The sequence below is a fragment of the Canis lupus genome, chromosome 29 (genome assembly GCF_048164855.1).
Source record: "Canis lupus baileyi chromosome 29, mCanLup2.hap1, whole genome shotgun sequence".
In the NCBI taxonomy this organism is placed as follows: Eukaryota; Metazoa; Chordata; class Mammalia; order Carnivora; family Canidae; genus Canis; species Canis lupus.
The window spans coordinates 14,401,598-14,429,306 of NC_132866.1; the positions used below are offsets into that span (position 1 = coordinate 14,401,598).

Here is a 27,709-nt window from a genome sequence, read left to right on the forward strand (position 1 = left end):
ACCTTTTAAGAGTTTTAGTTTTATTTTTTATTATTTTTTTCCTAATCTCAATTTCAGTTTAATGAAATTGGAAGTACATGTCCAAAAGTAGGAGAATGATTTTAAAAAGGAAAAAAATTAATGAAGTTACCTAAATTGTATTACTTATTTATTCAGAATTATACATATGAAGAGTTCTGTATTAATGTTGACATATTGTTATATTGTAATCTTAATTGGAAAAAAGCAGGAAATACATAATCATGAACAGAATATTCATAGAAAGAAACATGGCAAAATATGAATAGTGATTATACAAAGAGTTTTCTGGTTTTAAATGTTTGATCCATTCTGAGTTAATTTTTATATATGGTATAAAGTAAGGGTCTAGTGTTTATGTGTGGATATCCAGCTGCCCCATCACTATTAGTTGTAAAGATTATGTTTCCCCCATTAAATTGTCCAAAATTCAACTGATAATACATGTGAGTGAGGGTTTTTTCCTAGGATCTCAATTGTATTCCATTGATCTGTGTGTCTAACTTCATACCCCTGTGACACTGTCTTAATAACTGTAGCTTTGTAGGAAGTTTTAAAATTGGGAAGTAGGAGTATGAGTCCTCCAACTTTGTTCTCTTTTTTTCAAGATTGTTTTGGTTATTCAGGATCCCTTAAGATTCCATATGAATTTTAGGATCTGCTTGCCAATCTCTGCAAAGAAAGCTGGGTTTGATAGGATCATGTTGAATCTGTAGATCAGTTTGGGGAGTATTGCCATTTTTTCAACCATAGATTAATTTGCCTGTTCTAGAATTTTATATTAATGAAACCACGCAGTATGTACTCTTTTGTGTAAGGCTGCTTCTGCTCAGCATGATATTAATGAGATTCATTCATGTTGTATATATTACTATTTCCATTTTTAATGTTGTAGAGTATTATTCTATTGTATGAATAAACTTAGATTTGCTTATTATTCATTCTCCTGTTGATGGACATGTGGACTATTTCTGGGTTTTTTTTTTTTAAGATTTTATTTATTCATGAAAGCCATAGAGAGAGAGGCAGAGACATAGGCAGAGGGAGGAGTAGGCTCCCTGTAAGAAGCCTGATGTGGGACTCGATCCCAGACCCCGAGATCACTCCCTGAGCAGAAGGCAGACGCCCAACTGCTGAGCCATCCAGGCGTCCCATCTGACTGTTATGAATATGTGTGTACAAATTGCTTTTGTGGATTTAGGTTTTCATTTCTCTTGAGTGAATACCTAGGAGCAGAATTGCTGGATCATGGTGTAGGTAGATGTTTAGTTTTTTAAGGAATTACCAGATCTTTCCCGAAAGTAATGCCATTTTACACTACTACTAACAATGGACAGTTTCAAGTGCTATTTATTAATCCTCACTGACATTTGATGTTGTGAGTCTTTTTAATTTTAGTCATTCTGGTGAGTGTATAGTGATATATTATTGTGGTTTTAATTTGCATTTCCCTTATGACTAATGGTGTTGGACACTTTTTATGTGCTTATTGATCATTAGTATATATCTTCCTTTGTGAAGTGTCTGTTCAGTTATTTTACTCACTTAAAACGTTGCATTGTTTGTCTTTTTATTAGTGAATTGAAGGAGTTCCAGACCTTTGTTAGATATGGGATTTATTAATATTTTCTCCCCAAAATAGCTTATAATTCATTTTCTTAATGATGTTCTTTATGAGCAGAGTTTTAAAATTTGATAAAAGTTAACTTATTTTTTTCTTTTATTGCTGTTGCTTTCAGAATACTAAGACATCTTTACCTACTCCCAAGTCACTAGAATATTTTCTTGTGTTTTTTTTTTAGAAACATAATAGTTTTAGCATTTATTTATAGGTCTATGACCTTTCATGAATTTTTGTGTATGGTGAGAGGTAGGAGTCTAAGTTTATTTTTCTCTCATGGATGCTCCAGTATCATTTGTTGAAGAGACTTACCTTTCCCCATTGAATTGAATTGACTCTTTTGTCAAACATCAAATGATTGTAAAAATGCAGGTTTGTTCCTGTGCTCCCTATTCTGCTCTATCGATCGACCTGTCTGTCTTAATGCCAGTAACACTCTGTGTTGATTACTGTGACTTTATTATATGTCTTGAAGTCGAGTGGTGTTAGTCCTCTGACTTCGCTCTGCTCTTTTTTTGAAAGATGACTGGCTATTCTAGATTCTTGTATTTCTTATAAATTTTAGAACTGGCTTATCATTTCCTACAAAAAGTCTGGTGGGATTACTATTGGGATTGTGTTGGATCTATGGATCAATTTGGGGAGAACAAATATCTTAACATTATTGAGCCTTGAGTCTGCGAATACAGCATGAATCTCCACTTCTTTAGGTCTTTGCTGGCTTCCCATGAGCCCATTTTATTTTTTCTAAGTCACTTGTCCTGTTGCTCTGTTTTCTCTCATTTCCACTTTTTGGTTCAACGGTGGTGACAAGGGAGTGTCCTACAGTGAGATTGCTGGTGGGATCTTTGGCAAATTAACTTACTGGAAAAAAGAGAATGAGAATGATATTTAAGTCACAGGATTTTGGGAGCATTATATAAAATATTTAAATAAGGCCCTTAGAAATAAGTGTTCAATAAAATGTTGGCTTTGTTTAGGACTGCCCTGCATGATCCAGCTCAGCTTGTACCTGATGCAGGAAGCCCCATTCCTGAAATCTCTCTCTTCCTCACTGTGCTGTTTTACTCTTCCTGTAGAATTCAACACTTTGGCCTTGAGTGTGTCTACACTCCTTTTTATTGTAAGCTGTCTGTACGATCTGGGTTTTTGTTTCCTTCAGGTGCATTGATTGCTCATTATAGTGCATCAGCTCCACTGAGTGTGATTACATCCATTATCTTTTGTTTTCCTTGAAGAAGTAGTAAAGTTTGGCTTTATCCTCAATTCCAGGTGAAAAAACTGAGGGATTCCAGAGGGACTAAGAGCCAGCCATAACCAGTTAGGGACAGAGCTCGAATTAGAGTCCAGCTCTGGACTTGAATAGAAGAATAGATTAATTGAAGAATAACAGCCATGATGTTGGAAACACACACACACACCCCATGCGTACGTGTGTGTGTGTGTGTGTGTGTGTGTGTATGTATACATATATATAGAAAACATGGTTAAAATTTCTTAAGCTCTGCAAGATGCTGGAATCTTTTTCTTCAGGACCAGCCAATGGCACAAATCCTTCATGAAAATGACATTTACATTTCATGACTGGGCTAAGCCAGTGAATAATATCATACAGGTTTAAAAGAATCTTAAGCTGCTGAGTGAACTTTCCCTTCTCTTTTTGAAAAGCGACTCAGTGGGGTATGATGTGTGGTGGCAACATTTATTGCTTGCTGGCTCTTCTTCACAAGGATAAAAGTTTACAGCTGCAGGGGCTGATTGTGAGATCCCCAGCTCTTTGTCCCCTGCCCCCCTGAAATGCTTGGCTCCATTGTAGAAGAGCCCAGCCCAGTGTGAGGTCCTGCCACGAACAGCCGTGACACGGAGAGAGGAGCCACATTATCTTCCAAGCCTGTGAGCTGGTGGCTTTAAAAAATGTACTGCTTTCCAGAAGAAAGACCCATGCTCTGAAAGCTTCACAAAGTACCTGTAGTTCACATTTAATTGCTTGCTCCCGCCTCCCTCTGCAAAATACTAGCACTTATGTCGTATAGAGTGTGGGGTAATACTTTAGGGTTTAATGTTTGCTCACATAATAAACATTGATCTTGCTTCCTCAGGAACAGTATGACCAGGGGAGAATGAATGCCCCCATCGCTTGACATGCTTTCTCCTTTCTTTCCCCTGGACTGCATCATTAGATGTTGGGGGCTGGTGGGGAGTAGACTTTTTGCTTTTAGATCCATGTGAGTACATTTTACTCATCACAATAAGCATGGTTTCTAGGGTGCAAAAAATTATGTTGATCTTAGTGATATCGTGAAACTTCATTCCTCTCAAGTCTCTGTCCAAATCATCTGCTTCTAAGTGCCTTCTGTGTGGTGGGCACTGTTGTCTTTAGGAATGGGATGTGCTTTAATCCCCACAAGAGCTCCCAGTGTATCGGATGGGGATGTGAAGCCTTGGAGAGGGCAGCTAACTTGGCCAGTGGCAGAACCAGGATCCCAGCTCAAGCCCTGTGACTCCAGAGCCTGCATGAGTACTGACTATACCACATTTCCTCCTATCCTGCCTCTTTCCATCCCCCCATCTCTTACTTTCTCCTTTTCCTGAGTCCTTGAAGGATGACAGCTGTAAAAGCTGCACAGATCTTTGTAGCTTCGGCATGTGGCCCTATGCTGAATTGTTCTCCCTTTCCTTAGCCTCTTCTTACAATTCTTATCTTTACATCTGGCCCTGTGTCTTGTCCCCATGTCCTTACATTACTTGAGCTGTTGCCATAAACCTACTGAGATGGTTGCATTTGTTTAAAAAAAGAGAATTTGTGAAGTTTTAACAAAGTAAAGGCTCACCCAGGTGGTTTCTGCAATTGGACTCCAAATCCGCAGATAATAAAGGTAGCGAAAAAATCGTGGTTGGAGTTCTAGAAATATGGGGATTCATATATGAAAAAATATCGTAGGTATGGCTCAAGTTAACTCCTAGAGTGTTTGAAGGAATGAGGTCCTTTGGCTGTTAAGCTTTTGCACATCTATCCATTGGGCATTCATTAAGAGACAGTGTAGCATACTGGTTAAGAGTTGTGTCATGAAGCCAGACTGCTTGGGTTGAACGCCAGATCACCTGCTTTCCTGAGACCTTTGGTAACTTTAACCTCTCTGGTCCTCTGTTTCTTTATATGTAAAATGAGAATAATAATGATAGCTAACTTTTAGGGTGATTGAGAGGATTAAGGCAATCTGTGTATTTAAAATAGTAGGTGATATATTGAAAACTCTGAAAACATATTGGTTAATATTAAGAAGTGTTTACTACACTCTAAAGTTCTGCCTTGGGCTTTGGGACTATAATGGGTAAAGCATCACTGGCATTATGGTACTTTCAGCTTAGGTGGAGAGAAAGGTGGAGAAGATGGCAAGTGTGCATTAGTGCACCAAGGCGACATACAGGTGGTTGTGGGGGTATAGCAGAGTCCTGAGGAAAGATTCCCAGGATGTTCAGGATAAAACTGTAGACCTGGAAAGGATGGCAGAGGTGTTACAGTCAAATTCCCTTTGGAACCTAGAGTGCTTAAATGATTTGTCCCCATTTATTCAGAGGATTTATGGTAGGGCCAGGCCAGAACCTGTACCTGCTGAAACTGAAGTCCGGCCAGAGTGTATCATGTGGCCAGACCTCCCTCCCTGAAGATGTGCACCAATTTGCCAAAACATATTCACCCCCCAAATCATTCTAATCAGCAATGCTTGATGCTGGGGGCAGCTTCTCTGAACTCAAGATTTTAATTGTCTCTGGCTCCTGGGAGCTCTCCTGATAGCAATCTGTGCCAAGCCATCAGAATAATGATGATGGCCATTGTCTTATGTTTACTTTAAAGTTGTCTATCCTGATAATGATCACCTGGCAAAGAGAGAGTCTTATCCTGTTGGACGTTGTAAATATCTAGTTTGAACTTAGAAATCTGGGCAACCAATTCGATTAAAGCCTGGCTCTCACAGATCTGCCTGAGGAACACATAGGTGCTGGAATTAGTCGACTTGGCAACAGAACTGCTAGACCATCTTTTGGGAAGTGTAAGTTGGGTGAGGGGCATAGAAATTGATTGAAGAAGGCATGAGAACCTTAAAGATTTCAGATGGTGTATAATTTATCTGTAATGGGAAAAAGACTTTACTACTGAGATAATATCTTGGGATAAATTTGAAACCACCAGCCGTATTATGGATGTGTTTGTGGATGTATGTGAATTGCAGGGAATGAATTTTTTTTTTCTGTGAATGTGATTTAATGTGGATAAGATGACGAATAAGCTATATGCAAGAAGAGCCCATTTGATATAATGTGCGTAATTTTAAACTTAAAACCATCATGCTCTAGAACTGGAAGGGACCTCAGAGATCAAACTGGTTTGTAGCTAGAGGAGCCGCATCCCAGAGAAAATGAGTGGCTTTGCCTCTAGTACAACTAGAATCCAGATATTTAGACCATTGTGTTTGGAGACTTAAAACATAAGGCTTGATTGCCACAGGCTCATTTTTAGTAATGTATTTTTTTTTTTAACCAATTGTGGTCTTATGGCATTGCTAATCAGAGCCAAACTGATTTTTTCTGGAAGGTGGAACAATTCTTCAGCCCTCTGCATGTGTGGATGCTTGATACAGATAATTTCTGTGACCCCCTAATTAAAACTCAATTATATAAGTTTAGGGAAATTAGGACAATATTATTTATCAAACTTTTGTTTGAGCTATTAATGTGGCTTCTTATGATTTCTCAGCTGATTTAAAAGAATTCAGAGAAAGCCATGTATGCTTTTCTTTTCAAAGAAAAACACTGGTTGCTAGAGGGATTGAGTTTAATATAGTTTCATATCATAGAGGTTTTAATAATGCAGTCTAAAGTATTTGTACATGAATTCATTAAGCCCAGATTAGTCTTATTATAATTACTCAAAAAGTAATTCAATTTAAGAGAAAACATTTTAAATGGATATAAAATACACTGTTAGCTGGGAAGCCATACTGCTCTACTTTATCAGCTCCATAAAGTACTAGCAGATTTGAACATAACTTTCACAGTATACAGAATGCAATCATAAAAAGTATTATTCCTAAATCTATTTTTTTATGTTCTTTCAGTAGTTAAGAGCTTTATCCCTCTGTGCTAGGAATGAGATATACTAGGGATAGTGTGTCATAAAAATCTTAGGGACTTACTAGCTTGCATCTCCTGCACTGTCTCCCAGAGTCAGTGCTGGCTGATGTGTTACAAGCACATGGCCTAAGATTGATGTTGGTAGTGCATTCCCTAGAAAATGTAGCAGAAAGGTACTTCAGGGCTTTAAGAATTTTTTTTTTCTTACTCACAAATACTAAAAGACATTTACTGAGTGCCATGTGCCTTCAGAGGTGCGCCAATGACGGGCAAAGTATTGGTCTTCATTTCTAACATGATAGAAGGTGAGGAGAGGCCAGGGGCAAGGAAAACCATAGAACTTTCCCCGGTCTGCATCCAAAGGGAGGCAGAGAAGAAAAAGAAGAGGGATACAGGGCCTTCCTGCATGAAAGAATGGGTGAGTTTTTGGCATCCAGGGCTGGAGACAGGAGCAAGCCCTTCCGGCTAGTGCTCTGTAACTAAGACTCACCGGGCTGTGTTCAATTCGAGCTGCCTGAGTGTGCCTAGGGGAAACAGGAGGAGCGTAGAAGTGGGCTGTGTGGCCACACGGCTGCCTGAGCTGTCTGGCTTTGGAGACAGGAACTAATCACAGCTCCTGGGTGGTGCCATGGAGGCCAGGCTGGGAGCTCTGGAGGAGCCTTCGCTCTGGCTGTGCTCCAGGAGAGCACAGACTTGCACCTGGGTAGGAAAGGGCTCTGCTTAAGTGGTTTGTTGTGTTCAAACTTCAACATTTTATTTAATAAAGCAGCAAAACCCTTTATTTTTTTTTAAGGGAAATGCTTCATAGAACTCCACTGCTCAGCAGAGTGGGTCTTACTCCTGCTGCCCCCTACCTTCTTTGAACCCTAGGTCTCAAGGGTGCATGGCTTCAAACATGGATCAAAGCCCAGGGCAAGGCTGGGTGAGCCCTTTATGTGGTGGCCTTGAGAAATAAGGACAGGTCCAGAAGACATAGGCAATATCAGAGGGCTCTGGCTTTCTGGAACTTCTGGGTTTTCATCACAGCCCTTTAGATCACAAGTGTTTGGAGATATGATGTCATTGGGTCTCTGATCTCAAACATTAAGAATAATTCATTCATCAGGTAATATTTGAGATTGGCTGTAGAGTTTCTTAGTTGCACACAGCTACATGACAAGAAGGAATTAAAATGATTTTATTTTAATGGATTTTTTTTCCATGATGGGTTTACAGTCCTGCACAAGTCATGAAGGCTTTTCAGATAGTAAGCAATCAATATATGTGTGTTGACTAATAATCCTACAATTCGTAGAGGTCTGAGTACTAGTTACTGTGCATTTTTATATGCATTACCTCATTTAATCTCCACAGCAATTTATGAGGTAGCACAGAAATGAGCTATTGTTAATTTGCATGTTGCTGATGAGTACTGCAAGGCTTGGGGAGGTTAAAGTCATTTGCCCAAGGTCACACAGCCAGACATAGAACTGGCTCTGACTTTAAGACCTGAGCTTTTCATTACACCATCCTACTGCTTATTATTATAACAACATTAACTTTCGCTTACTTAACATGTACCATACACCAGCTACTATGTGCTAATTTGCTTTACATGCATCTTGGTTGTTCCTTTGAATTTGAAAGGAAAGTTATATTATCTCCATTTTATAAATGAAGAAACTGAGACCCAGAGGGGTTAAATAGCCCAACATGGCTAGGATGGTAGACTAGCAAGGATTTGAACTTTTATGATTTGGTGCTAAAGTCCATGTCTCTATTCTGATTAAATTACCCAACTGGATCCTCATCCTAGCCCCAGGGTAGGGAAGAAGCTTGTCTCTCCCACCCTCATTGCATAGATGAGAACACAGGCTATAGGAGGTTTCCCCCTGGGCAGGGGCTAGGCCTCATCCCTAGGTCATGGGATCCAGTGGCCATGGTTATGTGGTAACATGGCCCTGAATCGTATTTGGGAGAGAAGGAGTTAATCCAGCCCTCCTTGGGAAGCCCACCTGCCATTTTTGGATCTTGGCTTTGTCAGTGTCAAGCACAACTACTCTGGAGTGCTCTTATTCGACAAGAGAGTAGGCATTGGTCAGCCCACTTTTCAACAGAGAAAAGAAAGAATTCATTTCATTCACAGAGATTGATAGAAGTATGCAGACTGAATTCTAGTTACTCTTCATGTCCATGGATAAAGCTTGCTGGATTTTTAAATTTGGTGAGAGGGTAGCTCTGCTGATCTTGAAATTGATTATGGTTAATGGTGAACCATAGCCCATTCAAGGAAGCAGCATTCATTTCAGCTGTTCCCCATATCCCTTCCTTTGCCCCTGCTTAGTTGGGTCCCAGTAAAATTTACAGTGCTTTACTGTAAAAGCACTTGTACTTGAAAGAGAATTTTCTTTCTGTAGCTCAAACCACAGGAGGACTCACAAGACAGCTATCTCCCCAGGTGAGACTTCTTAAATGGGAGTTAAGTGCATGCATTTTCAAGAAACTAAACTCCCCTCATATATAATTTAACCTAGAAAAGAAGGCAAAATTGAGAGAGTAGTATGATTACATTGTTTGAGAACTGGTAACTTTACCTCCCCCAGTCTTATGGAAGTCAGGCACACTTTCACTGTTTGGCATATCTTTAATGCTGTGGGGTGTGGGCTAAGTGTGATGTTGTAATAATAGTGAAGGTTTCTCTAACCATAGCCATGGACTGAGGATTGAAATAGTAAATTATTCCTAGCAGACTGAATGGGCAATAAGACTGCCATCCAGTTCTCCTCATAAAATAAAGCAATAGATAAATAAAGGAGAGCTAACTCACTTAACCCGCGTGGCTCTGTGCACTGCTAATTATTAACCCAGGCACAGGAGAGGGGTTCACCCAGAGTGTAGTTAAATCATTTTTAATAGAGGTAAACACTGGTCATGTGGATGAGTAGCACTCAAGAAAGTTTTTAATCAGCAACGTTTAGGAATCACCCAGCCTAATTGCTATAACTTATTAATAATAATAAGTAATCTAGTCTTTTTATGGCTCCTGTCTCTGGAGGACTCAGTGCATTAAAGATCTCTGGGGTGTGAATCAGTAGCTGTGGCGGAGGAAGGCAAGTACCCTTGACACTCATTCCTAATGGAAGAAACTGGACATTGAGGCTAGGAAAGACAAATATGAGTTCCTTTTTATTTTCTTCTTCCCTCATCTGAGTCACCAACTTATACATGGCCTTTCATCTATCTATAGGACCAGAATGGCTGCAGGCAGTGGGGGTAGGGCTGGAGAACAGGCTTTCTTTGTTCACGTGAATCACTGGGGTTGAGGGAAGTGAGTGTGAGCAGAGCTTTGTCTCAAGGAGTTGATTTCTTCTGCACAAGTGTCCCTGGTGTCCCTTGGCCTCCACCTAACTGTGGCTGGGTAGGCGCTGGCACCTCCCAGCTCTGTGTTTCTGTGATTTCCCACTTTCCTGGGAAAGCAGAAAGGATGGCACTGAGTCTTACTCTTAGAGTGGGTCTTCACAGCAGCCAGTGGGAGAATGTTGGTGTAAATTGTTTAATTTAACCTGCCCACTACTGAGGTGTGGGTGTTGGAATATCCCCAGGTCATCAGTAAGGAACTTCAAGTTCAAAGCGCTTAAGTGATCCACTACCAGATGACTCCTAGTGATTGGTTAGCCTGAAGGTGAATATCACACTCAAATTTGAGGACCTTTGAATTTTATGAGTGACTGGTTCCTATGGTTTGGGAGTTGGGGGTGATGGATGAACACCGGAGTACATGAGGATAAGAGTAGTTCTGTGGCTAATATCTTCTGAAGTCCAGAATTCTGGGAGGAGGTAAACTGTAGCCAAACAGTACAGGATTTACCTTCTTCTCACTTATTTTTTCTTCTTCTGTCCATAAATCATTTGAGCTTGAGCCTGGATGGCTGCTTCAGTCTGGAAAGGTGAAATTTTGAAGAAGGTACCCAAGCCATTATTATACAGACCAAAAAGCTAACTAATGCTAAGAATGGAATGATTTATGCCACAGACTACAAAAGACATAAATTTAGAGTGTAAATTACAAGATAACTCATGTGCAAAATTGTTGCAATATTTATACTAGTGTTTATTAAAATTTACATTTGAATAAAAGGTGCAAAATGTAAATGAAGCTGAAAAACTTTTTTTTTATCTAAAATAGCTTATATGAAAATCAAGAGACTTTCTTGGAGTAGAAGACATGAATAGTACTCTATGCAGATTTATCTTCTAAAGCATGAAATATACAGTGAAATTGGAAGGAATTGGGTCACTAAATCCCTGCCTGAGGTTCCTCCCTCACTGCCCACTGATACTTTCCAGTGATTCACATCAGTTCTGAATTTCGAAGGAAGTGTCCCTGTCAAAAGCCATGGAGAGGAGGTTGAGGATCCTGGACGAGGATCCTCGACATCCGTCGAGACTGGATCCGTATTTGAAAGACTAATCTTATTTCACTGATGTTTTCAAGGTTGGAAATTTTTGTCTGTATTCATTAGAGGAGAATAATAAATCTCTAATTTGTGCTTTGCTAATAATAGAGATGAGCTTTTGTGCTTCATTAAGGTTAAATGAATCTCATGTGGTCCTCACTAAGTCTTTAATGCCATGTGTCAGTGACCTTGGGAAAAATATCCTACTTCTGTGGGACTCAGTTTCCTCATCTGTAAAATGAGGGGGTTGGACCAGATGAGGACAAACCAGTCCTTTTTCCTTCCTTCCCGTGTGGGAGTGTACCTGCCAGGCAGTTAGGACCCACAGAGATGATTAAAACACGTAACTCTTGTCCTCAGGAGCTCCTGGTCTATATAAATAACTAGCTATAATATGAGCTATAATTGCAATGTGTACAAATTATTCTAGGGGCACACAGGTGGAAACAGTGACTTCCTTCTCTGTGGGGATAGGCTCTGAGAAACTCAACGGTGCCTGTGACATTTCAAGGCTGAGGAGGAGGAGGGCTCCTCCAGGTGTGCAGGCTGGTCAGAGGGTGGGTGGTTCTCAAGGCATGTTTGGGGCAGCAAGTGCATGTGACAGGTATAGTTAGGAAGCTGCATGTGGTCCTTTTCAGAGTCTCCGGACAGTGTCGAGGCATGGGGGAGGGTGCCATCCACACAGAATCTGTACCGATGATGAATGACTGAAGCTAGAAAGTAATCCACAGCATGTATAGGTTAGGGCAGAGTTGGAGTTGTCCTTTAATGGGACCACTATGTCCATTAACATCCCAGTTAACTTTCGTGAATGTTAGGGAGAGGGTGGTGTTTTAGCCTACTCCCTGGGCATTGTGAGCCTGCCACCTGTCATACCTGTGCCATAGCCTGGATGTGCCCTTGGGAGCATGTGTATGGTATATGAATGACACCCCTCGTGAGGGTCACATCTGTGAGTGGCATGAAGCTGCTCCCATGGGGATTCTGTCCTTGTGGTCTGTTTAATCCACCAGGTGCATGTTCCATCTCTGAAAGGTGTAAGGCTGTCCACTTTCCCGGGGCTGTCCGGGGAAAGTGGGGCTGTCCACTCTCTGTGACCTTCTAGGAGCTGATGTTGTAGCTGACAACTGGCAGCAAATTTGAGGTTGATGATATAGCCCTTAGTTTTTAATATGAAAGTAGAGTCTTGAAATTCAGATTATAGATGAAAAGCATGACCATTGTTAAAAAATTCAAGTAATACAAAAATGCTTGCATAAAGATGTAAAAAAAGTGACCCCAGATTCCATCACCTGAAGACAAGGATTTCCGGGGCAGAGCTATACACATGCATACTCACATGTAAGTGGGTTCAGGGTACATGTGACATGTTGCCGTCTGATTTTTTTTTTCATTCAGAAGTAATCAGTCTTTCAACAACATCTGAAATGGCTGTACCATAATCCATTGCGTGGGATACGTTGTTTGTGGTGGATTCCCTATAGCCCAATAGGCAATATCCATTGTTTCGTCGTTATACACAATGCTGTGATGAACATTCTTGTAGACTTATTTTGTGCTTTTGCTTATTTCATTAGACTAAATTTCTGGAAGTGGTACCCATAGATCAGGGAGTGTATATTTCACATTTCCTTACATATTGTCAAGCTATCTTCCAGAAGTTTTGTAGCTAACTACAGCCCCATTAGTAGGGTAGGAGCCGGCTCACGTCTGGGTCGTGCTGTTAGTGTTCCTACCAGCACTGTCTTACATCTTTAAGTTACCAAGTGAGAAATATGAGCAGACGAGTACTTTTGGGGTGGTTGGGAGGCAGCAGAAGCAGAACAAGTCAGAATGCTCATGAGAGATGTCAAAAAGGACCTGTTGTATGCACATCTGTTTACGAGAAGATACGTTACAAAGATACTCATCACAATTCCTAATTGTCAAACACTGAAAACAGTCCAAATGTCCATCAACATTACAAGGGGAAAATAAATTAGGATATAATCACACAGTGGAGTACTATATAGCAAAGAGAATGAATGATCTACTGCTGCATGCTACGTGGAGCATGGGTGACTCCCACAGTCACTATGGAGCAAAAAATGGTAAACAGAAAAGATATATACCAAGTGAGTCCATTTATATAAAGTTTTAAAACAGGAAAAAGTGAATGGAAGGTGTTACAAGTCGAGATTACCCTTTGAGGGATATTAGTGACTCCTTGTTCATTTGTGCCTTTTGCTAGAGGCATGTTTCCCAGTGCCAGACAGAGTGCTTGGCATCTGGCCTTTCAAATATTTGTTGAAATAAAAATCAATTTTTTTTTCACCTTTTGACAAACTTTGACCTAGGATTGATGTGACGGCACAGTGTTAGTAGTTGTGAGTTATGATATGGAGAATTCATACAAATGATTTTCTTCTGTGATTTAAATATGAAACCTTAGTGTATTCATAGACCCCCCTCCTCTGCTTATTCTCTTGTGTGGTATTGTTGCTTCTGTGTTATTTATAAACCAGTCAGACACTTCGTGGTGGATGAAGAGACAGGTTTTAGAATCAGACATTTGGGTTCAATGCCAAGCCCACTGCTTGCTTCTCTGAGGCCTTGGATGAGTTACCTAACTTTCCCCAATCTCACTTCCCTTAGTTTGTTTAGTAAGGATGAGAAATACAATCTACTCTCTAGGGTCATTGTGAAAAATAATAATATTAATATTAATAATAACTACCAAATTATGTTTGCTACGTGCCGGACACTGATCTAAGCTCTTAAAACATAGGACCTAATTTGTTTGATCTTTCCAATACTCCTATCTATTTGTGGTTTAGGAAATGCAAGCCACAGTGTTACTAAGTGTTGAGCCAGGATTTAAATCCAGGAGTTTCATTCCAGAGCCTGAGCTCTTAACCACTTCCTCCTAGTTAAAGGAAATATTATACAAAGAGCGCTCAGCAAAGTCAGCATATGTTAGCTGTGATTATCATCATTGTCATTTTCAGCGACATCATTATTAATATTTTTTTTTTCCTCTCTCTCCCGCTCTCCTCCCTTGTTTCTCCACCCGCCTGGCAGATGTGTTACAGCAAGGTAAGTTCACCGTCTCCTGCCTGCTTCTTCATTGGCTGGGCTCTTTTGGAAACAAGGGTGTGGTCTGTGTGCAGAGGGTTATGGAGCTTTGCATTCTCTGTGGTCTTATCATGTGGGCTTTAGGAGACACCACGGGGACAGTGGCCTAAGGTGGCCTAAAGTGCCATCGGGCTCTCTGGGCCTCTCTGGGCCTCTGGTGCCCAGACTCTGCCTGTGGACCATGCTTGGAGGTAGGGTGGGGGCTGGGCAGTTTGGGCAGGCACACTGGGGAGAGTCATTGCTGGGTCCCCATCAGGGAACAGGTGTCCTTGGGACTCGTGGGACTGGTGGGGAGCAGGTGTCTCTGGGATGAGGGTTCGGGTAGAAGGTCCCTGTCCCTCTGGGCTTCTGTATCAAGGCCAGCTGCTACTTGAGCAGGGCTCTGTATGCTGGCTCCATGTGGGGATTTCTTTTCTTTGCCAAATGTATCACTGTCCTGAGAGGGGTTGTAGACACGACCATGGCATAACCCCTTCAACCCAGGTGTCCCTGGCAACCCCTCCAGCTGGGCCTGTGACAGAGATGGAGCCCGGCGATCATGTGTAGTGTCTAACCTGTCTTGCCAGCCAAAGTCATGCATTCTGGGGAACTGGAGATGGAAAGTCTAACTACGTCTCCTGGCATGCATTATAGTTCTCACCAAGGATGCACAACTAGCTCTCGTGCTCTGGGATCCAGAGGGAGACTCTTAGGCTTGGCCTTGTCGAACCTCCCAGACACACATTAAAGGGATGCCGCCTCTCTCTCTCTCTCTCTCTTTTTTTAAATCACAGTCTGGAACCACTGGGTACGATCGGCAGGGCATAACTGTATTCGCGAGCTGGGAAATACGTTTGTGGCACACGTTTGCTGTGTCTTTCATGAATCCAAGGCTGGCTTAGAATAAAAGACACCGGTTTAAAAATATATCTAGGCATCCCATAAATAGCTTCTGAATAATCTTACAGGCTTGATATTTTCACAACGATTATTTCAGCCCAAACATGCAGTGTGTGTTATGGAGAATGTCTGCTTGCTCTGATAGAAGCGCAGTTGTGGGTAACAATGAGGGGACTGTTGTGTTTGTCTTTTAAGAGTCTGGAGTCATAGACCTACTTTTATAAATAATTCATAAATCCCAACAAGCTATAAGTAATAAGTTCCATTTGGCTAGAGACTAAGAGATGAGCAAAATTGAAAAGGTGCCGTGACTGTTGATGTAGTGAAAGCCCTGCTGCCAGGGCCCCTTGCTGCAGTGTGTTTTCTTCCTTGACAAATTGGGGGTTCATGGAGATGCTCTGGGAGGAAAAGAGGCTTTTTTTTTTTTTTTTTTTTTTTTGCATGAGCTAGAATACGAGTGCCACCCAGCTCTGAATTACATTCTCTTTTTGTGACACAAAACACGCTTGAGTTTGGGAAGTCTTCCTGGAGCATGAGTGCTGAAGCACTGGGAGAATGGGGAGAGAAAAGGCTTGTAGCAGAACTGGCTTTTCTCCCAACAACCGGGAGCATTCACCGTTGTCATGGTTGGTATAAAAAAAAAATGGCTTATTAGGCTACCTATGTCAAGTTTGCCTCCTTTTATTATCAGTCATGCCACTTGATTGATAGGGTTTGCCTGTCAGATGCAATGATATGCAGAGCAGAAGTTATAATCATCTGCAAATCACTGGCTATCAGGACTTGATAGCATCTTCCAGAGACGGAAGCTGCTAGCTGCCCGTTGCCCCGTGTAAGATATTAGTGGGATTTCAAATGAAGAGAACTGAACTTGTTTTTGTGAATTATTTACGTGGCTCTGGCCTTCTAGGACCATTTCATACGGAGGCACATTCTCTGAAACAGTAGCAGGGAACCCATCAGCTCGTGCCCCCTCCTTCCCTTTGCTTCTGGTCATTCTGCCAAGGAAATTAATGCTCGGTAACACGCGACAGTTTAAATGTGTTGGTGATGGTCACATCAGACGAAGACAAAAGGTTCTGCGTCTTACAGATAGTCTAAAACGTGACTTCACAATGTCTTCTGTGGTTGAAAAAACTCTGTTCCAGAATTGTGCCATTAATTCAAAACACGGGAGCCACAGGGTGCTAGAAAGAAACAACCAGAAAACGCCGTGGCATTCCACTGGGTGGAAACCGAGGCCCATCTACACACACCTTGGGAACTCTGAGCGGCTTTGACCTCCTGACCCTGCCATGGGCATCCAGGCCCAGGCGCCTTTGGCTTGCCCTAGGAGGAGCCAGGAGCAGTTGCAGGAGAAGCTGCTTGGAGGGTGTGTGCTTCTGGCAGGGAGAGTGAGGCCCATGTGCCCGAGGAGTGCCTGCGTGTTTGGGCTGCTGTGCACCCTGGCAGGCAGAAGAGAGAGGTAGCCTGGCAAGCTGACAACATCAGACGTTCTCAGAGGAAACCGAAGTTATTTCCCCTGGATTGCATTATCTTTTATTTCACTACAGATCAATCTTGTTAGAGGAGGTGACAGCGCGGCAGCTACTGTGGAGCCTTTCTTCCCTGTGTCCGTGGTGTGTGCATGTGGGGACGTGTTTCTGCCCTGCTCCTCTGCCATTTTATAGCTTGTTTCATTTCTTTCATCTGTAAAGGCCACTTGCTGTGGTTAGACCACAGGACATGAGGACCGTCAAGGACCAGTGGGCCCGCAGCTGGGCCTTCTGTGTATATGAGTTCCAGGGCCGTGGGGCCACGTTTTCAAGGAGCCTTAATTGACACACGTTCTCTGTTGTCCACAGAGCTCATGCACCATTGGATGGCTCTCAGAAATGCCGACGAGCCATAGAGCTGCTCTTCACAACATCAAATGCAGTTGAAAACGCTGTATCTGCACACGTGTTTTGAATCTCGAGTTTTAGAGCACTTTTATATCAATCGTTTAATAATGAAGTCAGGACCACACACACACACACACACACACACACACACACACATACACACACACGCCTCATTTGAAGTTACTGAAGCACCTTTTGAATACTCATCCATGGGCTCAACCTTGATTCTGAAATCGAACAGAAACCGAGTGAGTGGCTTGGAAATCAGAGCGATGCCACTCAGCAGGGTGTTTGAAAGTGTAAGTGGGCAAAGTATAAAGACTTCACCATTGAGTTAATTCTGTGCTCCGTGCTGTGAACTGAAGTCCCTGATAGACTCCGAGCCCGAAGAGGCATAGCCTTTCCTTCTGCACAGCTCTCGCCTGGAGCTGGGGTCTTGCTATTAAAGAGATTTTTCTTTCAGCTCAAGTAATACCTCTCAGACACAGTGCACTGGTTTATTTTGCAACCGGTAAATATGTGCCAGGCACTTCCTAGACCTTGAGGATGAGGGGATGGACAGGACAGCAGGGGCTCTGTGCTGCTCATGGAAATTACTGTCTAGCTTGGGGGACCCTGGTGCCAAGCATGCCACAAAACAAACAAGGTGAATTCTGAGGGATACAAGCAGTGAAGACAATGTCACAGGATGATGTGTTCATGGCTAGGAGGGCCATTTTAATGGGATGGTGAGAGAATGCCAAGAAGGACCAGCTATTGGAGGATGTAGAGGAACCCCACTAGGCAGGAACACCCCAATATTCCAGAATCAGAAGGAGGCTGGTGTGGCAGGAGCTCGCAAGGGAGGGAGAGCATTGTGTGAAATGAGGAAATGAGAAGAGGGTAGGAGTGTACACTGGAGATTGGAGGAAAGAAGTCAGCAGTGGGTTTTAAGCAAAAGAGTGCTGTGGTTGATTTATATGAAATATTTATATGAAATATTGCCACACTGGCTGCTACAAAAATGCATAAAAAGTGTGTGAGAAGTTAAAATCAGGACCAGGGCTGAGTGCTGAGTTGGCTCAGGCCGAGCTGATATGGGGATCTGCCCACAGACCCTAAGCACTCCCCTCCGAGGGTCTCTGCAGCCCCATTCCTGGCCAGCTTGCCTCCACTAAGTGTCCCACTTTCTGCTCACTTTACCTGTGGGGAGGATTGTGCCCAGAACTTACACCTCCTCTCCTTAAGGCTGGCAAGTTGTGCACATCAAGGGCATCATTAAAATACCCCTATACTTATCTTTAGATTTTTTTTAATTCTTTTTTTTTTATGATAGTCACACAGAGAGAGAGAGAGAGAAAGAGAGAGAGAGAGGCAGAGACACAGGCAGAGGGAGAAGCAGGCTCCATGCACCAGGAGCCCGACGTGGGATTCGATCCTGGGTCTCCAGGATGACACCCTGGGCCAAAGGCAGGCGCCAAACCGCTGCACCACCCAGGGATCCCATATCTTTAGATTTTAAAGAGCTACTTTTCTCCAATATACATATATATGTGTATCATACATTATTATATATTAATATATACATTACATGCTCAGGAGACCTCAGTTTGGCCCCCAGCAAGGTTGCCTTTTGGGGGGCTAATGGGCTAGTTGCTTTGCCCTGTAGCTTCAGTTTTCCTATCTGTAAAATGAGAGAATTGGGGAGATTTGTGACCCAACTTGGCTTCCTGCTAATGCTTTATCTTGATAAGTTGTAATTGTATTTGAGTCCAGAAATATCCCATACTACAGGTTATGACTGTTCTCTAAAGAACTTGGGTGAAAGCAGAGGCTTCCCTAGTGGCTGGGAATTATGGTTAAAAGATTATGGTTTTGGAAGTCTAACCTACTCATAAGCCCATTTTGAAGCATCAACTCTGGAATTCACAATGGATGGCATTGCTTTTACTAATTTGAAGAGAACAATAAATCATAGTTTGGTTTCTGGCAGCCTGGCCAAGCCTAGTAATCGTTGGGGTGGACTTGTGGAAACAGGGACCACTGCCATTTATAATGTGTTTGACTTGAGCTCTTTAGCATATTTCAAACTCTTGGTCAAACTGCTGAGGCTGGATCTCAGGTTTTTCCCAACCACTTCAGAAAATCCCATCTATTATAAAGCTCTGACCCTTTAGCCATGAATTATGGTTCCCTTGGTAATGTTATACAATATGAAATATTGTTTTCTTTATGAGTATGGGATTTGGGTGAATAAATTAAATCTATTGTTACCATTTCCAGCTAAAAATTCCAAGTTGTCGTGAGTTGTTAACGAGTAAATGAGAAAAATGCGTTAACATTTTTATGATGGAAAGTGATTGGTTCCCTGATCACACTTCCCATATGCTAATATTGATTATGTATGTATATTATTCCCCATCCTGTCCAGAATCAGTAGGATATTCTGAGCTATGTAGGAAATGCATCCATCTTACCAGCACAAACTGAGCAAAGTTACCATTTAATTTTACATAGATTCACTTTGTGTGAGTGTGTGTGTGTGGTGTATGAGGAAAAGGATAACCATATTTAAATAATTGCATTTTCTGAGATGCTTTATCACATTCTGTGTGGGCTGTGTTGAGAGGCCTGTTCACTGCCAGGTGACCTTGAAAGAGGTTTGTCTTTGTAGCTGATTCATCTTGTGCCCATTTCAATCCCAGGGTATAAGTTTGGGGTGAGGTTTTCGAAGCCTCTCCTCCCAGTAACTTGTGTTTCAAAATTGCCAGATCAGTAAAGGGAAACTTTTAGGTTCTTCTGTTGAAATGGTTACTGATAAGTTTAAATTTTTGTTTTATTGATGAGGGTAATAGTAATAATGAGGGTAATAGTAATAATGATGAGGGTCATAGTGGTAATAATTATGCCACGTTTGTATACCTCCTGTATTCCAGGCATTGGAACAGGTACTTCGCATACATTTTCTCATAGAATCTCCCTCCCAATTTTATAAAATAGGTATAAAAATCCCGCTTTACAGAGGGGAAAACTGAGGCATAGAGGGGAATCGACCTTGTGGCAGTTATATAACTAGTGAGTGGTAGAGCCTTTTTTTTTTTTTTATGGAGAAGTTTTATTCTCACAACAGTTTTGGGTTTTCAGAAACATGGTACAGAGAACTCCCATATACCCCATACCCTGTTTCTTCTATTTTTAATTTCTTACATTAGTATGGTACATTTGTTACAATTAATGACCCAATATTGATCCATTATTATTCACTGAACTCCACAAATTCCCTTAGTTTTTGCCTGATGTCCTTTTTCTATTCTGGGATCCCATCCAGGAGACCACATTATATTTGGTTGTCATGTCTCCTTAGTCTCATCTTGGCTGTGACAGTTTCTAAGACTTCTCTTGTTTCTGATGACCTTGACAGCTTTGAGGAGTACTGGTATTTTGAGGAATATGTTGTAGGATGCCCCTCTCTTGGAATGTGTCTGATGTTTTTTCATGATTATAGTGAGGTTATGGATTTTGGGAAGATTGCAGAGGTAAAGTGCTGTTTTGCATCATGTCATATAAAAGGCCCCTACTATCAACATGATCTATGACTATTGATGTTAATCTTTATCACTTGGCTGAAGTAGTGTTTGTCAAGTTTCTCCACTGTGAGGTTACTTTCCCTCCTCCTTTCCATAGTGTACTCTGGAAGGAAATCTATGCATAACCCACTATTAAGGAGTGAGGAATTAGGCTCCATATCATTGAGGGGAGAGTAGCTACATAAATTATTCTTTTGCATGGGAGATTTGGCTCTTAGCCCTTATTTATTAATTTATTCAATCACTTATTTAGATCGATATGGAGTCATGCATATATATTTTCTACCTGGAGTTATAATGCAGTACAACTTTATTTAATTTCTTGATTTGGCCACTGGGAGCTTTTTCCTTTAGCTTGTTGTGCCCCTTTGACGTATCCCTGTCAGTTTTTGGTTGAGCATTTGTACCATATTTTCTGATACTATAAGATGCACCAGGCTCATCTTGTCTCATTCTTGTCCTAGATTCAGCCATTTCTTTAAGGAGATGGAGAATGCTATTAGAAACCAAGATCTGGGAGCTAGGTGTGCTCATTGCTACCGGGGTGTCCTTTCTTTTAAGACCTCTCAGCTGACAGAGCAAAGAAATAGAAGTGTGCATACTCACCCACATATATATGTATATTTATTTCTATGTGTAACTAGATATATCTGTGTTAAGCCTGAATTCTTGCTAAGATTTCTAACTCTAGCCTATTACCACATGAATCATCCTGGCTTCCTCCCTTTATCTGTACATTCCTGCTCCCAAGGTGAGACACCTGAGCCAAGATTTTGAACTCAGGTAGTTTGACTTCTGGCCCTGCAATATGCTGTCCTGATTTTTCACAGTAACATGCTGTCCACAGGCTTTTAAATACCTCTTGGAGGGACACAATCACAAATCCTTGACCTTTCTCAAGGCCCAACATCATGTCCCAGTTGCAGAGAGGTGAGATTATTGAGTACATATCTTAGGCTGGGCTGCTATAACAAAATACTATAAACTGTGGGGGCTCAGCAACAAACATTATTTTTCATGGTTCTGGAGGCAACAAGTCCTAGATCAAGATGCTGGCAGATTCTGTGTCTGCTGAGAACCCACTAACTGGTTCATAGATGGCCTTCATCTTGTTGTGTCATCACATGGTAGAAGCAGGGAAAGAGATCTCAGGGGTCCCTTTAATAAGGGTACTAATATCATTCATGAGGGCCCTATTGTCATGATCTAACCATCTCCCAAAGGTCCCACCTCCTAATACCATCACACTGGGATCAGGATTTCAACATACGAATTTGGGAAGGCGACGCAAGCATTCAGTCCATCACAGTGCCTCTCTGCTTCCACACCAGACCCAGGCTTGCTGTCATGACTTCTCAGCTAGTTCTAGCTCTGCAAGCTTCTAAGTGGGTTCGTCTTTTCTAGAGCGGAGGCTGATTGAATAGTGCCTTGTTTCTGAGGTAAGACATTTGCACTTTCTCCCATAGTCTGGGCAGGCCAGGGATGAAACAACTTGTCTGTTTATAATATTCCAGCCGTTGAGTACTTAAACTCTCCTGCACCTTCCTTAGATTGATGGCTGCTTATTGGAGTCCTTTAAATTGCTGAGTGTATCTTGGGGACAGATTTGAGGCTGTGTTTTCTGCTTAGGCAGGAGGGTGCTTGAGAGGTTGAGTCTGTTTATATGTTTGGGCTGCACCCATCTGTCAGTGTCCCCCAGCTGCCTCTCTCTGGTGCCTACCCAATCTGCAAGATGCCTGGGCTAGTGCACTATCCACCCCCCGGCCCCCGCCCCAGGCAGAGGAAATGTTCTAACTCAGAGGCTTGCCCATGACAGCTACCTTTAGCAGCCGCTGATAGGGGCCCCTGTGGAGACAGCTGGTGACCATTTGCGAATGCCTTCTGTACCTCTGGTGCATCTGGTCCCCTCTAGCCCAGCGGTCAGGGAGTGGAGTCTTTTGAACCCCATGATGTCAGGGAGCTTCATTCCAGTTATTTTTGGAATATGGCTTGCCAAAAGCCATGGAACATACAAACAATTGTTGACTTATTCATATATTTTGTTCACAGACGAAGCAATCTTTTGGGAATCAGTTTGTGAGCTGATAGAAATATGCTGAAATATGATATTTTAGATAGCTTGAGCAATGATTTTAAAATCTAGGCAGCAAAGGCAAAACTTGTTTTAGGAAGCTGAAGGAAACCATTGTAGCTTTTTGAACAGTTCTCTACCATGTACTGGGCACATGATATAACTATTGATGCTGTGTGTGGGGCAGCAGGGGATAAAGTTGGCCTCTCCTTACTTTAGCTTATGCCAGGCACATACATGAACTCATTTCTTCCCCAGAATTAACCCTAAAAGTTCACACACTCCTTTATGACCATTTTAACCCCATTTTTCAGATGCTAAAATAGATTCAAAAAGCTTCAGTAATTTTACCTTGTAGAAGGTCTCCCAGCTAGAGAAGGATTGAATCTGAGTTTAGACACAGGCAGTTAGACTTGGTCTGAATTCTCAATGACCACATCATACATCCTGGAGGGACCAGGAGACTATGTTGGGCTTGCCAGTAGATCAGGATAGACGGTGCCATTATCATATGAGAGGTCCCAACCAAACCCCAGAGAAGTGAAAGAGTGTGTCCCACTAGAAGACTCATGTACTCCAGTCTTCATAGCAGCTTTATTAATTTAGCCAAATAGTGCAGAGAGCCCAGGTGCCTATGAATAAGAGAAAGGACAGTTAGTGTACCCACAGAATAGAATGCCACTCAAAAATAGAAAAAATAGGAATGCAGAATGTTGATGCACACAATGTGGATGAATCTCAGAAATGTTGGGCTGAGTCAAAGAAGCCTTTCACAAAAGAGAATGCTGTATGTATGAGTCCATTTACATGAAATTCTTAAAACTAATCTGTAATGGACAAAATTCAGAACATTGGTTGCCTCTGGGGCAATGGGAGTGAAGAGGCAGGAGGGGGCTCCCTGAGCTATGGAAAGACTCTCTCTTGATGGGAGTTGGGCCTTCGCAGAGGTGTGCATTTGCCAAAACTCATAGCATGTTCGCATAAGGCTTGTGCATTATGTGTTTGTCAATTTTACCCTAAAAAGAAAAACTTGAAAACAAATATTAAACACCAGTTAATGATGTGCACAAGGAAGTATTCAGAGGCAAGTGCACTATGTCTCCAATTTATTCTGAAATGCTTCTAAAAAACCAAAAAGATGTATTGATGGATGGATAGAGGGACAGATAGATGGGTAAATCTGTGATAAAGCCAGTAGGGAACAATGTTAATCATTCATGTCAGTGGCAGGTATATGGGTTTTCACTGTAAATTCTTTCAACTCTGTTGTGTGTTTGAAAATTTCATAATAAAACATTGAGAGAGAAAAAAGAGGGACCCCATTTGGGATCCTTCCTATAAATAGAGAACATGTGGCTTCATCAGTCACAAATGCAGCAGCCAGTCAGGGGTTGGACCACCCCAGAAGGGAAGACAGGGCCTGGGGTCCAGCCTCAAGTGAGAGATGGGTGGAGAACAGCCTCCAAATACTCTCCTGGTTTCCTAGGGCTGCTCTGGCAAATCGCTACAAACTTGGTGGCTTAAAACAATAGAAATTTGTTCTGTCATGGTTTTAGAGGCTAGGAGTCTGAAGTCAAGATATCTGCAGGGCTATTGTCTCTCTGAAGGTTGCAAAGAAGGATCCTTCCTTACTTCTTCCAACTTCTGGAGGCCCCAGCAATCCTGGGCTTTCTCCCTCTTAGCTCTTTTGCTGTAATTTCTCCCTTCCAGGTCACATGGCTTCTTCTCTCTGTGTCCTCTCCTCATCTTATGAGGACACCAGCCATTGGATTTAGGGCCTACCCTAATCCAATATGATCTCACCTTATTTTGATGACGTCAGCAAAGACCCTAATTCCAAAGAAGTTCACATGATAAAATTCAGGGTAGACATGCATGTGGCAGGACACGATTCAGTCATGATGGATGACCAAACAACCACTTGGGGTGACAACTTTAATGGGGCAGGGAAGGGAGTCAGAGGTGGGAAGAGGCGAGGAAATCCCAAAGGGAATGGAGAAGGAAACCAGATTAACTTTGGCAAGATAAAGAAACAGATCTCAGGAGAGAGGGAGGAAAGTCAGGCAAGTAGGCTTTCCAGGAAAAAGCCAGGCCTCACCATAGGCCTCTCTATCTATTTATCTCCTGAATATCATAAAGAATTAAAATGTAAATCTCAGAAATTAAATCCGTGGGCACAGTGTAAACAGAGGACGCTTTTGCAGAACAGACAAAGCTGTTCTTTTTCCTTGTTAAACAGCCATGGTGGGAGACCACGACTGTATGCACAGGTTTTATTTGAGATGGATTACGGTTCATGATGAGCGAATCTCCAAGGGATTGGAGGTACTGTTCTCATAAGCCTGCAAAAGTTCAGCTCCTTATCTAAGGCTTATCCAAACCTGACGAAACCTTTTAGGCCCGTGTGGAGGTTAGGGACCTCCAGCAGCTGAAAGTTAATATCCTGCATCAGGAAATCACCTGCATTGTGAGGGGGGAGTAAGAGAGAGGCCTATAAATTAATGTCCTCTTGGAATAGAGGCCTGCTGTGGTTTGGGGCCACCTGAGCTTGGACCACCCACTCTCTTTGGTGGGAGGATTACAAACTCAGCCCTTGAGATTTCTGGAGAAGGAGGTGATGCATATTAGTTCTTGAGATCCTTTACAACTTTCAGTTCTCATGTCAACTCTTGTGATGTGGTTCCAGCACCCCTCTCGGCTCCACTCTTTCTAATATTCCTCCCCCTCAACCCCCCCCCCCCCCCCGCCTTGCTCAGTCACCTCCTCAGGTCTCTGTCCAGGTGCTTGGGCCCATTATCTGATTTCAGTCCTGCCTTGGTGCCCCAGAACATTCCTCCTATAGGTGATACTCTGCTAGCCAGTCACCTCTCAGAGATGACTTCCTGGCCACCCTTGCAGAATATTATTTACCCCCAGACCACCCCACCCCCATTTCTTCATTTCTTTATAGCATTTGTACGAAATGGTTAGTGGGTTGAATAATGTGCCCTTGAAATTCGTGTCTGCTTGGAACTGCAGAATGTGACCTCATTTGGAAACAGGGTTAGTTAAGGACCTTGAGATGAAATTGTTCTGGATTTTGGGTGGGTTCTACTTGTCCTTATAAGAAGAAGACAGGACATAGAGAGAAGGGCACATAAAGCCAGAAGCAGCAGTTGGAACATTCCTGGCACAAGCCAAGGAATGCCTGGAGCCACCATTCAGATTCACTGGAAGAGCCAAGGAAGGATCCTTCCCTAGAACCCTCAGAGGGAACACGGGCCTACTGACACCTTAATTTTGGCCTTCTGGCCTCCAGAATGGTGAGAAAATACATTTTTGTTATTCTAAGTCACTAAATTTGTGGTAATTTGATGCAGTGGCCCTAGCAAATGAATACAGCACTCAATACTGTTTGAAATTACTTTGTTCTTTTTTTTTTTTTTTCCTCTTCCTTCTTACTGATCTCTTGCCTGTTTCTCTAGCTAGAATATAAAGTATGGGAGAGCAAGGGCTTTGCTGTGTTATTCAACCCTACATCCCTATGTCAAGCATAGTGCCAGGCACATCGTTAAGTCCTCAGTTAGTATTAAATTGATGAACCCTGTGAGATCAAATTTGTTGTATCCATCTCTGGTTGATGAAATTGATATCCAGAGAGATTTATTAACTTGCCCCAAATCACACATTTGGAAGAGTCAGGATTCAAATGCAGGCTCTCTGTCCTCTAGGCTGGGTTTACTTTAACATATCACAGAAGCTTTGTTATTCTAAAAAGATTATCCTTGGTATCTTTGCAATTTATTTTGAAATGCATTAAAAAAATATAGTTTAAACCTTACAAAAGTGGAGCTGGAACTTTTCCCAAAAGGCTTTGGGTATTAGCCTGCCCTGGAGTGGAAGGAAACCCATGGGGGTACAGAAATGTGCAGCTTGCTTGGATAGCCACAGAGCGAAGATTAGAATCTCCTGGGGCCTGACAGTGAGGGAGCTGATGGATGTATAGTGGATGGATGTACAGGGTGGATGTACCCTGACCAGGGAAGGGATGGCGCTCAAATGAATTGTGACTCTGACAGGTGCTGCATCTTTCTTCTCTGCTTTCCCAAACCTAGATTTGTTGTTTTTGTTATTTTTCCCCCCTGGTCACTCTAGCACATCTCGATCACCCATTAAATTTTATCTGGGACCTGCAATTTGGCTTTGGGCTGGATCGTCTTGTGGGTTTGGGTCCTGACACATCCCTTGCTGCACACCCTTTACTCTGTCCCCTGGTTCTCAGCTTCGACAAGTTTTCCCTTTAGGTCGTGTGGACCTGTTTTGTACCCGCTTCCTTATTAGTCTTCACTGGTGCCATCCACCAGCTTTACTCTCTGACACACACACATATGCACACACATTCGATTGTAACTTGGTTTTTCTTTTTTTGTGTGTGTAAATAATGTACATACTGTCAATTTTTTATTAAAAGAAATGTGCTTTGATGTGCTAGCATAACTGCTCTAGCTTCCCGTACCATAGTTCTGTGTGGTTCAGATTTAGTACCTATGAACAGATGTACAAGACATTTATTACATTTTTTACCAAAGGGAGTTATTGTTGTCCTTGCTCCAACTTTTTCTTTTCTTTTCTTTTTTGCAAATAAATAAAGCTGACTTCTTACTTAAGGAAAAAAGAAGGTGGTATAGAGTATAACTCTTCTAATATCCTCTCTTAGTACATGTGTTCATTACATGAGGGTGAATCTGGCTTTCAGAAAAAGCTAAAGGTCATTCAGAGTCCCTTTGGCTAAATAAAGCAAGCAAATCATCAGGTGTGGCACTGCTAGTCTGGGTTGGAAATAGGATGTGGTGTTAGGGTTAGCAGGATGGCTTTCCTTCTCCCCCTACCAGACTACAAGCTTCTTGTAGGCAGGACACATGTTAGTTATCTTTAATCACTAGCACCTGGAACATAGTAGGTATTTAATAGATGTTTGAATTTGTGGATGGATGGATGACTTACAGCCT

The 27,709-nt window shown here is 42.1% G+C and overlaps 1 protein-coding gene across 4 annotated transcripts in view; it reads left to right on the plus strand.

Moving 5' to 3' along the window:
• The window catches only part of GFRA1 (GDNF family receptor alpha 1), a 203,282-nt gene that overhangs the window by 48,210 nt on the left and 127,363 nt on the right, over positions 1-27,709 (plus strand). For 2 of the 4 annotated variants that reach the window (XM_072805183.1, XM_072805182.1), the window contains exon 5: positions 14,269-14,283. The exons of the other annotated variants lie outside the window; for them this stretch is intronic. In XM_072805183.1, the coding sequence (XP_072661284.1) occupies positions 14,269-14,283 (15 nt within the window). The remainder of the gene's footprint in view (positions 1-14,268; positions 14,284-27,709) is intronic. 4 annotated transcript variants of the gene reach the window in all.